We start from the raw sequence: 13,220 nt of genomic DNA on the forward strand, positions 1-13,220 counted from the left end.
GGAGGGCCATCTCTGACAAATCTAGTGAAGAAGAAAATCTACAAGGTCCATTTTTAGATTTGATCTTCAACCTTAATATCAATGATTTTAGAGCAAGCATTGTGCTACTATAGCTTCAGGGACATATCCATTCTTGAAAATATGGTTCTAGTCAGAAAACAATAACAGTGCTCCAGCATTATTAGAATATTCATGATATTTATGGGAATAGTGTCTGTTTAATAAATGATGTCTAATTTATGAAAGAATGTGCTAGTCTGCCTTGACAACCTGCTGATTCCGTACCCTCACCCCAAGTCCATTCCTTCTGTTCTTTTTAGTAATAGAACTCCCTGAGTTTTATTTGTCTTTCTGCTGCCCTGCTGCAGATTATATTTCCCATTCTTTGCATTTAAATGATATCATGTGACTAAATTCTGGCCAATAAGATACTAGCAGGAGTGACCTCTGCAATTTTCAGGTCATATCCTTAAAATAGAGCTGTTTGCCCTCCATTTATCTTCCCCTTCCTAAGCTGAAATGCAGACGTGGTGAGGTCAGCTTCCTTTGATCTTGACCAAGGGCATCTCTTAGAGGGTAGCAAAGCAACAAGACAGAAAGAAACAGGGTTTCTTGATCATGTTACATAACGTTGCTGCTCCCTTCCCTTGAATTTCTCCCAGCTAGGATAGGTATGTGTAGGAGGAAAATGAACCTTTCTAATATTGTTTAAGCCACTGTTCTTCTAGAGTCTTTTAAGGCAATAAAACCAGTATGCAAATTATTACATAACCTTATGGAGGATGAATCTTGATGTGACAAATTTTATGAATTTTTTTCATAACTTTTTTGTTGATTTGCAGAATTAGTCATTAGTATATTACACTTTAGGTAGTTCGCCAGTGAAAATAGAAAATAAATCAGTTTTTGCTCCTAGTAGTAAAGAATTTACGTGTTTCTAAATGACACATCAAATCTGACGTGGTTTGTGTTGGCAATAACTAGTTAATACTGAAAGGCTAAGGTTTGCAATGAAAAAAGGAAATCTTATTTTATTTTATCTTTTAGTCATAACTGATCTAAAAATAGCTCAAATTGCAATGGATACGGTTGAGTATATACAGCTGATGACTTCAGTCAGATATTCTTGACTATAGTATGTTGATCACATGTCATGGGCAGCTACATTGTTATAATGGGTCAGAGATTATAGATATTTTATCTTTATAGATAATGTGGCCAATGAGAATGTCAAGCTGTATTTTCTCAATAAAATTAAAGGTATGTAATCCAGATGAATATAGGCTGTTTAATTTTTAAAGTTGAGGTCCAATAAATTTCGTCAAATATTTAACAAACTTTTAAATGTCAGGCACATTTTATTCACCAAGCTGAAACAAAAATAAATCGAAAAAGGTGGAGATTATCCCTCTGCATGGACATAGGAGAAGAATTGCCTTACAATCAGCCCCTGCTGAAGAGCATGGGTATAATAAGAAAGCTCTAACCCACCAGTGCAAATAATCACATGCCATGGGTAAGTCTGCCAGAGAATTAAAGGGCATTTGGCATACAGCAAACACTGTTTTCCCCAAGCCAGATCTACTGCCTCTAATCCTGAGCACTGAAGAACAGGACGAGCAAATACAGCACAGTAGCTTCAAGATAACTCCAAGCGGAGAGCGGGCCTGACAGTGACATTGAAACAAGTGTCAGTTTGCTCTGATAATTGGGAACAGAGTAGATATTTAGAAAAACTGAATAATTCATACTTACATGGGAGCAGTTTATGCATGGGTGAATATCATCTCCTAATATAGCTCTATAAATATTAACAATTATCTTATGGGCAGACAATACTCCCATGATTTGAAACTGCCTGCTGGGCAGGTAATGTCAAAAGAGAATGACTTAGCAGAAAAGCAAACCCTCTTACTCAGAATATATTGTAAATTAAGGGTTGCATGTGCCATGAAAAATAAGACACCAAACTGGTTTTCAGAGAATCAGGTGCTTTTATGTCCAAGTTACAAATGTAATTTTCAAATGAACGCGAATAAACCCACACCCTGGAGGTTGGTGTGATACAGCAAATTGGTTACTTTTGAGCTTCTCAAATGTTCTGCCAGACAGAAGCAGGGTGTGTGGTTTTAATTAGAGCCTGGAGAGAACCTTGCAGGACATGCCAAACACTTATTAAGAGCTGAATAACTGTAATAATAATTCAAATTGACCTCTACATAGGTGGCATGAATTTCCTGAGTGACCTTCAAATACTGTTGTAGCTAGGTCATGGGAAGTTAACTGCAGATACACTTATCCATGATTTTGGAAAGTTTTTTTCCTTAAAAAAATAAGTCATAAGGGAAAAATATTTTAGTAAATATGCTACTTGTTTATTATAAAATAACAAAACATATTCAATGATATATACAGCCAGTGACTGTCTCCATTCAGAAATAATTACTGGCTTTGTGTCTTGTAGCCCTTAACATTTATCTCTAAAAGTATTATAGAGAAGGCACTGTATTTTTCACTTCTACTCACTTCATTTTTACTTTGCTCCTAGTGTTAATTTTTCATACTTGATGCCAAGAACAGGACTCTTATTATTGGAACACCAAAAATATAAATCCCAACCTCAATATAACACAGAATAACCAACAAAGAGCAGTTAGCCTTGGGTGGTCTAAATGAACTAAGTGACATTTGCTTTATGTCAGACAAAAGAGGCATTGCAAGGGGGTGGTGTGGAAGTTTTCCGAGCTGTAAATTGTCTCTGGGGACTCTCCTGGGGAATGGGGAGGCCTAGGCCCCATGATAACATAGAGCCGCCTTTCTCTCACATGAGCCTCTGCTTCTGAACCTTCTTTCCTCATGCCCACTACCTGGAAGATGGAGAACTGAAACAAATGCCCTTCCCACTTGCTGGATTGTTCAGTTGTTTCTTTGTTCTTTCTTTACTCACATTCATACTTCTATGACATCCCTGATAATAGCCTTAAATTTGTGTCTCAAGTTACTGAATATTATTTTGAATGGGATAATTAATGTCAAAGTTCTTTGAAAAGTTAAAGAATGTAAAGAGAGGTAAACACAAATAAAAATTTGCTTTGAGGAGTTTATGATTCTTGAATTGCTTCTGAAAGAATAAAGACATATGTGGCAGGTTTTTAATAAATGCTCGTTATTTGTTAAATAAGAAATAAACAGCGTGAAACATGATGGACAAGGTCTGGAGTCAGAAAGATCTGTGTGTGACTTCTAGGTCATCTGTTAAAAGGTTCATGGCTTTCTGTGCTTTAGTGAGCTTATGTGTAAAACAAGCCTAATTAGATTTCCCTCAAAGAATTGTCATTCTCAAAATAATGCTTATTATGTAATATGTACTCCATAAAGGATAGTTGTTATTGAATTGCAATCGGGTGATGGGAGCACTCTCAGAGGTGACTGTAATCTGCCTTTCAGCCTACCATTGTTGTGGGGGAGTGTTTATTTTAGGTGAACATTTAAATTCTTATTTCTACTAACATATAAATGAGATTGGCAGGTATGAGCAAAAGAGAATGCTGGGAAGTGAATATAAGAAAATAAAAAGGCACATTAAAAAGGGGGAAAGGTAAGAAGGTGAAATGATGACAAGATGGTAAAACATGCCATCAACAAGGGTCTCAAATCCAAGGACACTACAGCCACATAACTTTGCCCTTAACTCGAGATATGGATTTTTTTTAAATTCAAAGCTTTCCTTTTTAGTTTACTGATGTACAAGTTATTGTCTAATCTTGAGATGGCCTTCTCATATATGTAGTATTTTCAAGTCCATCCATCCATCCGTCATCCATCATTCATTCATTAAGCTATGTATTCATAGATATTCTTATTATGTGCTAGGAGTTGTACTTTTCTGTGGGGGAGATAGATTTTTTACCTCTTTTTTTTTTTTTTTTTTGCTGAAAATTTGGTTAATCGCTCCTTTTGTTAAATTTAAAAAGCTTCTGAGTTAAAAATAATCAGAATATCTGGGAAATTAAAAACAACAACAGATGAACTATTACAAATCTGTAAACCAGTTAGTCAAATATGCGGAATGAAAAACATGCTTGGAATGATTTCAACTGAAATATTTGCCTCAGAATAATTTCTTGAGTGTTTCCAGCCTACAGCAAATTTGAGAAGAAACAAATGGTGGGGAATTTTTTCCTCCCTTTTTGCCATTTTTTTCTCTTTATCTTTGCTCTTATGTTGTCACAGAAGAGCGGCTTGTCTGTCTCCCTGCAATGTGATGTTAGATGTGGCTGGCTGGGTCAGAGCAGGAAGGCAGAGATATTTAGCAGGCAATATATTCCATGTAGCATGTATCACTGTGTTGATGAGACATTCATTTCATTAAGGGGTAACTGGTTTGCAGAGGGAGACAAGAGCATTAGGTAGGGGTTAAATTTGGATAGAAATAATAATGAGCTGCTGCTGCTGCTGCTGCTAAATCACTTCATTGTGTCCGACTCTGTGTGATCCCATAGACGGCAGCCCACCAGGCTCCGCCATCCCTGGGATTCTCCAGGCAAGAACACTGGAGTGGGTTGCCATTTCCTTCTCCAATGCAGGAAAGTGAAAAGTAAAAAGTGAAAGTGAAATTGCTCAGTCGTGTCCAACCCTCAGTGACCCCCTTGGACAGCAGCCTTCCAGGCTCCTCCGTCCATGGGATTTTCCAGGCAAGAGTACTGGAGTGGGAATAATGAGCTAAGCTTTGATAAACCATAACCAGCAACATTTGCACTCATCTCACACACTAGTAAAGTAATGCTCAAAATTCTCCAAGCCAGGCTTCAACAGTACGTGAACTATGAACTCCCAGATGTTCAAGCTGGTTTTAGAAAAGGCAGAGGAACCAGAGATCAAATTGCCAACATCTGCTGGATCATTGAAAAAGCAAGAGTTCCAGAAAAACATCTATTTCTGCTTTATTGACTATGTCAAAGCCTCTGACTGTGTGGACCACAACAAACTGTGGAAAATTCTGAAAGAGACGGAAATGCCAGACCACCTGACCTGCCTCTTGAGAAATCCGTATACGGGTCAGGAAGCAACAGTTAGAACTGGACATGGAACAATAGACTGGTTCTAAATCGGGAAAGAAGTATGTCAAGGCTATATATTGTCACCCTGCTTATTTAACTTCTATGCAGAGTACATCATGAGAAACGCTGGGCTGGAAGAAGCACAAGCTGGAATCAAGATCGCCGGGAGAAATATCAATAACCTCAGATGTGCAGATGATACCAGCCTTATGGCAGAAAGTGAAGAAGAACTAACAAGCTTCTTGATGAAAGTGAAAGAGGAGAGTGAAAAAGTTGGCTTAAAGCTCAACATTCAGAAAACTAAGATCATGGCATCTGGTCCCATCACTTCATGGTAAATAGATGGGGAAACAGTGGAAACAGTGACAGACTTTATTTTTGGGGGCTCCCAAATCACTGCAAATGGTGACTGCAGCCATGAAATGAAAAGACGCTTGTTCCTTGGAAGAAAAGTTATGACCAACCTAGACAGCATATTCAAAAGCAGAGACATTACTTTGCCATCAAAGGTCCATCTAGTCAAAGTTATGGTTTTTCCAGTAGTCATGTATGGATGTGAGAATTGGACCATAAAGAAAGCAGAGTGCCGAAGAATTGATGCTTTTGAACTGTAGTGTTGGAGAAGACTCTCAAGAGTCCCTTGGACTCCAAGGAGATCCAACCAGTCCATCCTAAAGGGAATCAGTCCTGAATATTCATTGGAAAGACTGATGCTGAGGCTGAAACTCCAATACTTTGGCCACTCCAATACTTTGAGTCAGATGTGAAGAACTGACTCTTTGGAAAAGACCCCAATGCTGGGAGAGGTTGAAGGCAGGAGGAGAAGGGGACGGCAGAGGATGAGATGGTTGGATGGCATCACCGACTCAGTGAACATGAGTTTGAGTAAACTTGGTGAGTTGGTGATGGACAAGGAGGCCTGGCGAGCTGCAATCCATGGGATCGCAAAAAGTCGGACACAACTGAGTGACTGAACTGAACTGAATTGAACCAGTAACTGCATTAATGCTTGGGTTCCTTTCTGAAACTGAATCTCGCCTGCTATCTTTTGAGTTAACTGAGTAGATTATTGCTTTATATACTGTTGAGCAGAATGCATTTTCTACTATTCTGTCTCCACTTGTGGAAGAATTTTCCTTAAGTGATGTGGGATGCCTATAGCTACTGTAACAGTCTGCTTTCCAGGTTTTCTCATGATATACAATCCCATAGAAATCCAATGCTTCACATGCACCTTCCTATCAGTACTATACATGGAAGGCAGTTTCTACCTCTTTGGAGACAAATGAAAGTGCATTAAGGAAAAGCAGAAGGTCAGAAGAGTACTTTGCAATATCAAAACAAAAATTCTTACTTGGGAACATTTAATCACAAGTAGATAATATTTCTCAAAGGGAATGCAATGTATTTGTATCATTTTCCTTGACAGTTAACCTTTTGCATTTTATGCTTATGACATTTCTGTCAGGCACTCTGTGTGCTCCAGTTGAAGTCAGGAGTCTTTGGACACAGTTCAGAAAATAGCTAGTGTCTGGTAGGGAGCTTGGTGCAAGGCAGTTTGGCAGAGGGAGTCATGGAGAACCTCAGGGTAGCTGGATAGCAAAGAAGAACCTGGCAAGTGAATGACATAGTTCCTTTGGACTCTTTTTTAGTGCTTGTGGTGTCTTTTGGCTCTAAGTATTTTATGGAGGAAAGCAACAGAAGTGACAGAACAGGATTTCTAAGCCACCAATAATCTGTGCACACAGATGTTTGGATGAGAAGTCAGTGCCGGACTTGCACCTGTGCCTACAATCAGGAAGTAAATGGTTCAGTGGTCACCCAAGGGCTCATTTGGGAGGCAAATTGAAACCCTAATTTGAACAAAGTGATTCAGAAGATGTTCAATATAGTTTTTCTCCTGGGAACATTTCCTCCTGAGGTATTAATCAGGGCACCAGGCAGAATGCTCATGAATATTGTTCCAGAGCTGAAGTGTGACTCAGAAACAAAAACCATGGAAACCCACTTAGTTTCTGAAATGTTGCCTCTCTCTGAAAGGAAAAACAAGAGGATAAATGTGCAGACATACTCTACTTAAAGGTTATGTGTGAGTCAGGGAACCTATGAGTGTTTTTAATATGATAAAGAGTCAAAAAATCTCTCTATAAAATGATGCATATACAAGTGAAGTCATAGCATGGATTGGAAATTAAAAATTCTGTGCATGCGTACTAAATTGCTTCAGTCATGTCTTACTCTTTGCAACCTTGTGGACTGTAGCCTGCCAGGCTCCTTGTCCATGGGATTCTCCAGGCAGTAATACTGGAGTGGGTTGCTGTGCCCTTCTCCAGGGGATCTTCCTGACCCAGGGATCGAACCCGTGTCTCATTAGGTTTCCTGCATTGGCAGGCAGGCTCTTTACTACTACTAGCGTCACCTGAGAAGCCCAAAAATACTATAGAGAATAGCTTTTACAGGATTTAACTTTTGGAAAATTTCGCTGTTCATCCTGAACACAATTTGTTTTTATGATTAGGACTCTTAATTTGATTTTATATTCTGGCTCTTAAATTTTTAGCTGTATGACATGGGGCAAGCTAGCCTCTATAAATCTCATCTGTTAAATGTTATCTATCTCATAAGATGGTTGGGAGAATTCATGAAATAATATAAATGAAGTGCAGAGTCCAGTGCCTAGTCTACAACAAATGTTCTGTAAAAATTATCTGATATTATTAACGTTTTAGTCTTCAAACCATAAAGAAAACCAATCATTTTCCAAATGGAAAGAATCATAGTTGGGGGATAACCTTAGACTACTCAAAGAGAAAGATTCTTTGTCTTAGCATAAAGAAAGGTGTGGGTTGCCATTTCCTTCTCCAGGGGATCTTCCTGACCCAGGGATTGAACCCAAGTCTCCTGCATTGCACTGGGCCACCAGTGAAGTGCAAAGAAATAAGTCTTGGCCGTAAGATGAAAATCTCCAAAGCTCCAGGCACTGTCCTTATTTAAATTATTTTTGATTCCTAGTAAGAAATAGTATCTAATGTTTTTTGCACACCTACCATGTATCAGGCACTCTTGAAGTTGCTTCACTCATCCCAGCCCTGTGAAGTGGCTTATGATGGTCTGCTATTACAGACAAGGAAACTGAGGCCCGGAAGGATGAAAGAACATGGCCAGGCTTATGAACTATGGTTGGTAGAACAGGGATTTGAATGTCAAAGACCATGCTCTTTCAGTTGATCTCATGAAACCATGGAAGTAAAAGAAATGCAGACTTCATGGGTAGTTTGGCTTTGCTACAGACTCTGAGGTAATAGCAACATTTCTATTTTGATGTTCCTATTAAAATCTTATCCTGTAGCCGAGAGACCTGGCAGATGGCAAATGTTACCCTTAAGCAGGCACCTAAGTTAGTGATAAATCACATCCAGGGATGGAGATACCTCCTCTGCTTAGGGAAAGAAGACGGCTCTGCCTAGTTCAGCCTCATCAGTTGGTTGCCATTCAGAGCTTACAGGAAAATGTACTGTATTTAGCAGTAATAAAAGCTCCTTAAGTACTGTGGGTGGTTGTTTCTGAAAAAGAATGAATTTTAAAACATGCACCTAATTATTTAGCAGCTTTAGAAATATCTGTGAAGAAACTGTTCAGTTACCAGGTAAAGCTGCTTTGGAACGTGGTTTCTATAATGCTGGGCAGTAGTGGAGGCTGCTTAATACTGTCAAAGCACAGATAGGTATTTTTTGTCTCTGTATGTTGCCTTAGAACGTTCTGTTCCCTGAAGATTTTAAATAAGATAGACATGCCTTTATGGGTCACAACGATGTAAATTCTTTACTAGATCTTTGCAAATACATCTTTTTAAGCCTATTCCTTAAACAATGCAGTCTGCTCTGAGGTGTTGCACTGCTTTCTGAGCATTTATTCCTATAGCTCCCTATTAATTTTGCAGCTGGAGAGCATTGAACCCGACTTGTTTTGAGACCCAAATCTATCCTCTACTGGCTCTGTGATCTTAAAGAAGTCCCTTATCCTCTCTGAGCCTATTTCCTCATCTATGATATGGAGGTGTTGATGCTTTCATTCTAGGATTGTTGTGGATATTAACTGACTTAATGGAAGTCCAAGTGCTTTATAAATTGCACAAAGCTATTTAAGAACCAACAATTACTGCTATTATTATTTATACTTGAGGATTAAAATCATCTGGTGATGGTTTAATGACATTCTAAAGATCTAAAATAAAGGCTCGATGAGATGCCAGAAATTGGATAATAAACAGACATTTAATTGGTAATTTAACAAAAGCATTAACTGGGTGCAGAAGAAGGTCCCGAGTGTTGTAAAGGCTTTGTAGAGAAAGGAGAACCAAGGGACATTACATGCTGCAAAAACTTCCAATAAGATCACGCCTTTTCAGTTCACAGAGGTTGCTGTGTGCCATTATCTTATAGGCAGCACTGGATGGTTTCTTATTTTGCCACTTCCTAACAGTGTGAGTTCTTTATTCTCTTTTTAAAAAGTGAAGATTATAACATCTGCCTTACAGGGTTATGAGAATTAAATGGGATGATATATGCAAAGGGCCTGGTGCATAATACGACTCGGCAAATACATTTTCCTTCTCATGCCTCTCACTTCTCTCCCTCTTCTTTCTTTTTCTTATTCTTTCCGTCCTTCCTCCCTCTTCTCCCTTCTCTCCACTTCCTTCCTTCCTTATTTGGTCACATAGGAGCTGTAACTAGGCAAGTCACTACCAAAACTACTAGAAGCTTATGTGCTTCTCAGAGCATTCAGGCAAGGCCTGAAAGCAATCAGGAGAGTCCTAGTAAATTCTCTGGGATTACTCAGAAGCAGCCAAACTTGTTAATGGAGTTGGAGTATATGTAGCCACTTCAACTATCATCAGATGCAGAGAAAGTTGGAGGTGTTCAGTATGTGGAAAGACTTCAAAGAAGGGGCTCTGAGGGAAAGCAAGGAACTATCTGTGCAGGATGTGGGTTTACAGGGATTAAATTCAGGGTTCCTTCAGAGATAAGGATTGTGTATGGAGGAATGAGGAAAGCAATCATCAGCGAAACCAGACTATGTTAGAAAGCTTTTGCTAAGAGATGCTTTATGAATAATCAAGTTTTCCAAACTGTAGAATTCATTTATTGAATTACTTTTTGAAGTATAGTCTATCTGTCATTCAGAAGCAGATGTATCTTTGAACAAACAGCTAAGAGGTTTATAAACATTTCAGTGACAAAATATAACTTTAAAAGAATTTGTAATTTAAAAAACATCTGAATCAGAATGAACAGTAAATGATTTTAGCTATTAAATACACAAGTGTATGAAATTAAGCTAGTAAAATAAAAATCCGTTGAGAAAAAAAGTTTTTTCCCATGTTTTCAATTTTAGGCCTAATGCAATCTGATTGCACAGAGTGGTACATTTGGACAAAAAGTGGTTATAGCACAACAACTGGATATTTTTATTTTCTAGATCTTTCCTATGGTCCTCACTAAAGATAACAAATTTGTAGTGAGTAAGGTTTTGAAAGACATCTAGGCTTTAAATTATTGTCATTATTATACTACAAAAAAAAGTCCATCTTTTTTCTATGTGTGGGTTAAAAATGATTTTTGACATTTCTCATATCTCTTTCTTCTATCTTATTTATATTTTGTAATAATATTAATAATCCCATCTTATGTTTGAGCTCTCCAGTTTTTTTCATGTCCAACACCTCATTTTAAACCATGCCAATTTTATTTGCTATATCAGAAGTTGCTGATGCTTTACTATTGATAATTATAAATTATGGGCAGGGAAGGACATTGAGAAGTGAAGTCAACCCCCATGACCAACCAGGGAAGTAGAAGAGGGAAAACGGTAGTGAAGTAGTCCTGTAGTCTCTTCTCTTCCAAAGTAGCATGGTTGTGACTGGGGAGGGCCTGGGAAGAGGTGATAAGGGGGAGCATATGTGCACACACCCTTATAACCATCACCTATCCTAAGGTGAGAGAGAAGGTTGAGGCTGTGAAGAATTGTTTTTTTGATCTCCTGCCAAGTTCAGGTAACTGCTAATAGTTTAGCATATGCATTTTTCATCTGTTCAATAATTCTGAAAGATGGATGTCATTAACACCATTTTGTAGATGACAAAACGGGCTGAGAGCTATGAGTAAGTCACCCATATGTATTTTAAAAATAAGTTTCGTGGTGCTATGTGTTGGGGACATTTACAGCAAAATATATGCTGTTTCTTTGTGGTGTGTTTTCATAGTCTTTATCAGAATTTCAAATGGAAGATATGATTATGAGCCTAAAAAAGAAAATGGCTTTTATGCATTCAATCTGGGACAAAGTCAAGATAAACGTATTTGTGGAGAATCTCAGAGAGGGCCATACCTGAGGATACTTTGTTCTAGAACCTGGATCTGGTGCTGGTCTTGTTGATTTTGCTTCTTCATCTCTTCCTGCTCTTTTCCACTGCTGATTCCATCTAGAAGCCATTTTTCCCTCAAAGCCTTTTTCTGTTATCAGGAAACATAAAGAAATGTTCTTATATCAATCAAACATTCCAAAATCTCCAAAAGCAAATTCTAAATGCTTTCAAACTTATTATTTTTAATAGTGGATATATTAAAGAGAATTTTTTTCTCTCACTGCCTTGCCTGAATAAATCTGATAGTTTCCTACCTTGCACCCTTCTTGACCCTCTTATAAAGCCAGTGTTTATGTATCTAAGTCCTATGTATATTCTAAGGTCTAGCTCAGGTCCTATTTCTTTATGGAGATCTCTTTCCTACCCCTGCATCCCTCCCCCTCTGACAAACCCACTTCACCCTCAGAGAAATCTTTCTTCAGAGTCACATGCTGCTGCTGCTGCTGCTAAGTCGTTTCAGTCGTGTCCGACTCTGTGCTACCCCATAGACGGCAGCCCACCAGGCTCCACTGTCCCTGGGATTCTCCAAGCAAGAACACTGGAGTGGGTTGCCATTTCCTTCTCCAATGCAGGAAAGTGAAAAGTGAAAGTGAAGTTGCTCAGTCCTGTCCAACTCTTAGTGACCCCATGGACTGCAGCCCACCAGGCTTCTCCGTCCATGGGATTTTCCAGGCAAGAGTACTGGAGTGGGGTGCCATTGCCTTCTCCAATATTTACATCTACTATATGCTTACTATGTGTTTAACATTATATAGGAAACTTATCATGGTAGTGCCTTAATATTATTTGTTGGGTTGATAGATGCATATCTGATGTCAAAGTAACAAGTTCCTTGAAGCCATTTGCTATGTATCCCAGTGACAATACACAGTGACTGCTCAAAAAAAAAAAAAAAAAAAACTTTGGTGGAATTAATTGAATTGGTGGGCAAAACAGGAGATGGCTTTGTGTCTTAAAAGGGCTCCCCTGGTGGCTCAAATGGTAAAGCATCTGCCTGCAATGCAGGAGACCTGGGTTCAATCCCTGGGTTGGGAAGATCTCCTGGAGAAGGAAATGGCAACCCACTCCAGTACTCTTGCCTGGAAAATTCCATGGATTGAGGAGCCTGGTAGGCTACAGTCCACGGGGTGGCAAACAGTCAGACACGACTGAGTGATTTCACTTTCCTTTCCTTTATTGTATCTTAAACTAATTCAGTGATAGAGTCTGTGGTTGACATTTATTGTTTTACCTACCCAGCACCCCCCCTACTTGTCCCAATAATATAATCCACAAAATTCATCAATCTGTTTAAATATTAGTGAGTTGAACTCCTGTCAACTTGAACAAAACAAAAAAGATTTATGTTTCATCAGATGGAAAAAAGTCTCCTTGAATTTGCATGGAAGAATTACATTCCTTGACTTGAGCTTCAGAAGACAAAGCAAATGAAGAAGACCTATACATTTCAGAGAAGTTTTAGTTAGCTTCTTGTCCATGTGTCAAGCAAAAACTGTTAAATATTATTTTCAAAGAGTTTCAATTTCTCTTTTTCTCCCTGAAGAAAAGTGCTGTACTATATATCTAATCCACTTTAAAATTATTTGTTCAATGATTGTTCCCTGGGAACATACTGTGTCTAAAATGGTGAGGAGAGAAGAATGAGAATTTTCCTTATTATTTTGAGACTTCTTTATCTAACACCACTATTAGAATGAAAGCAAGTAAGAAGAATTTTTGTCTTTTTTTAAAAAAAT

The 13,220-nt window shown here is 38.4% G+C and overlaps 1 protein-coding gene across 1 annotated transcript in view; it reads right to left on the reverse strand.

The window, feature by feature from the left end:
- Positions 1-13,220, reverse strand: part of PALMD (palmdelphin) — a 59,680-nt gene that overhangs the window by 16,502 nt on the left and 29,958 nt on the right. The window contains 1 exon segment of the mRNA NM_001035079.2: positions 11,448-11,572. Within this exon segment, the coding sequence (NP_001030251.1) occupies positions 11,448-11,572 (125 nt within the window).

This window comes from Bos taurus, chromosome 3 (genome assembly GCF_002263795.3).
Source record: "Bos taurus isolate L1 Dominette 01449 registration number 42190680 breed Hereford chromosome 3, ARS-UCD2.0, whole genome shotgun sequence".
NCBI lineage: Eukaryota > Metazoa > Chordata > Mammalia > Artiodactyla > Bovidae > Bos > Bos taurus.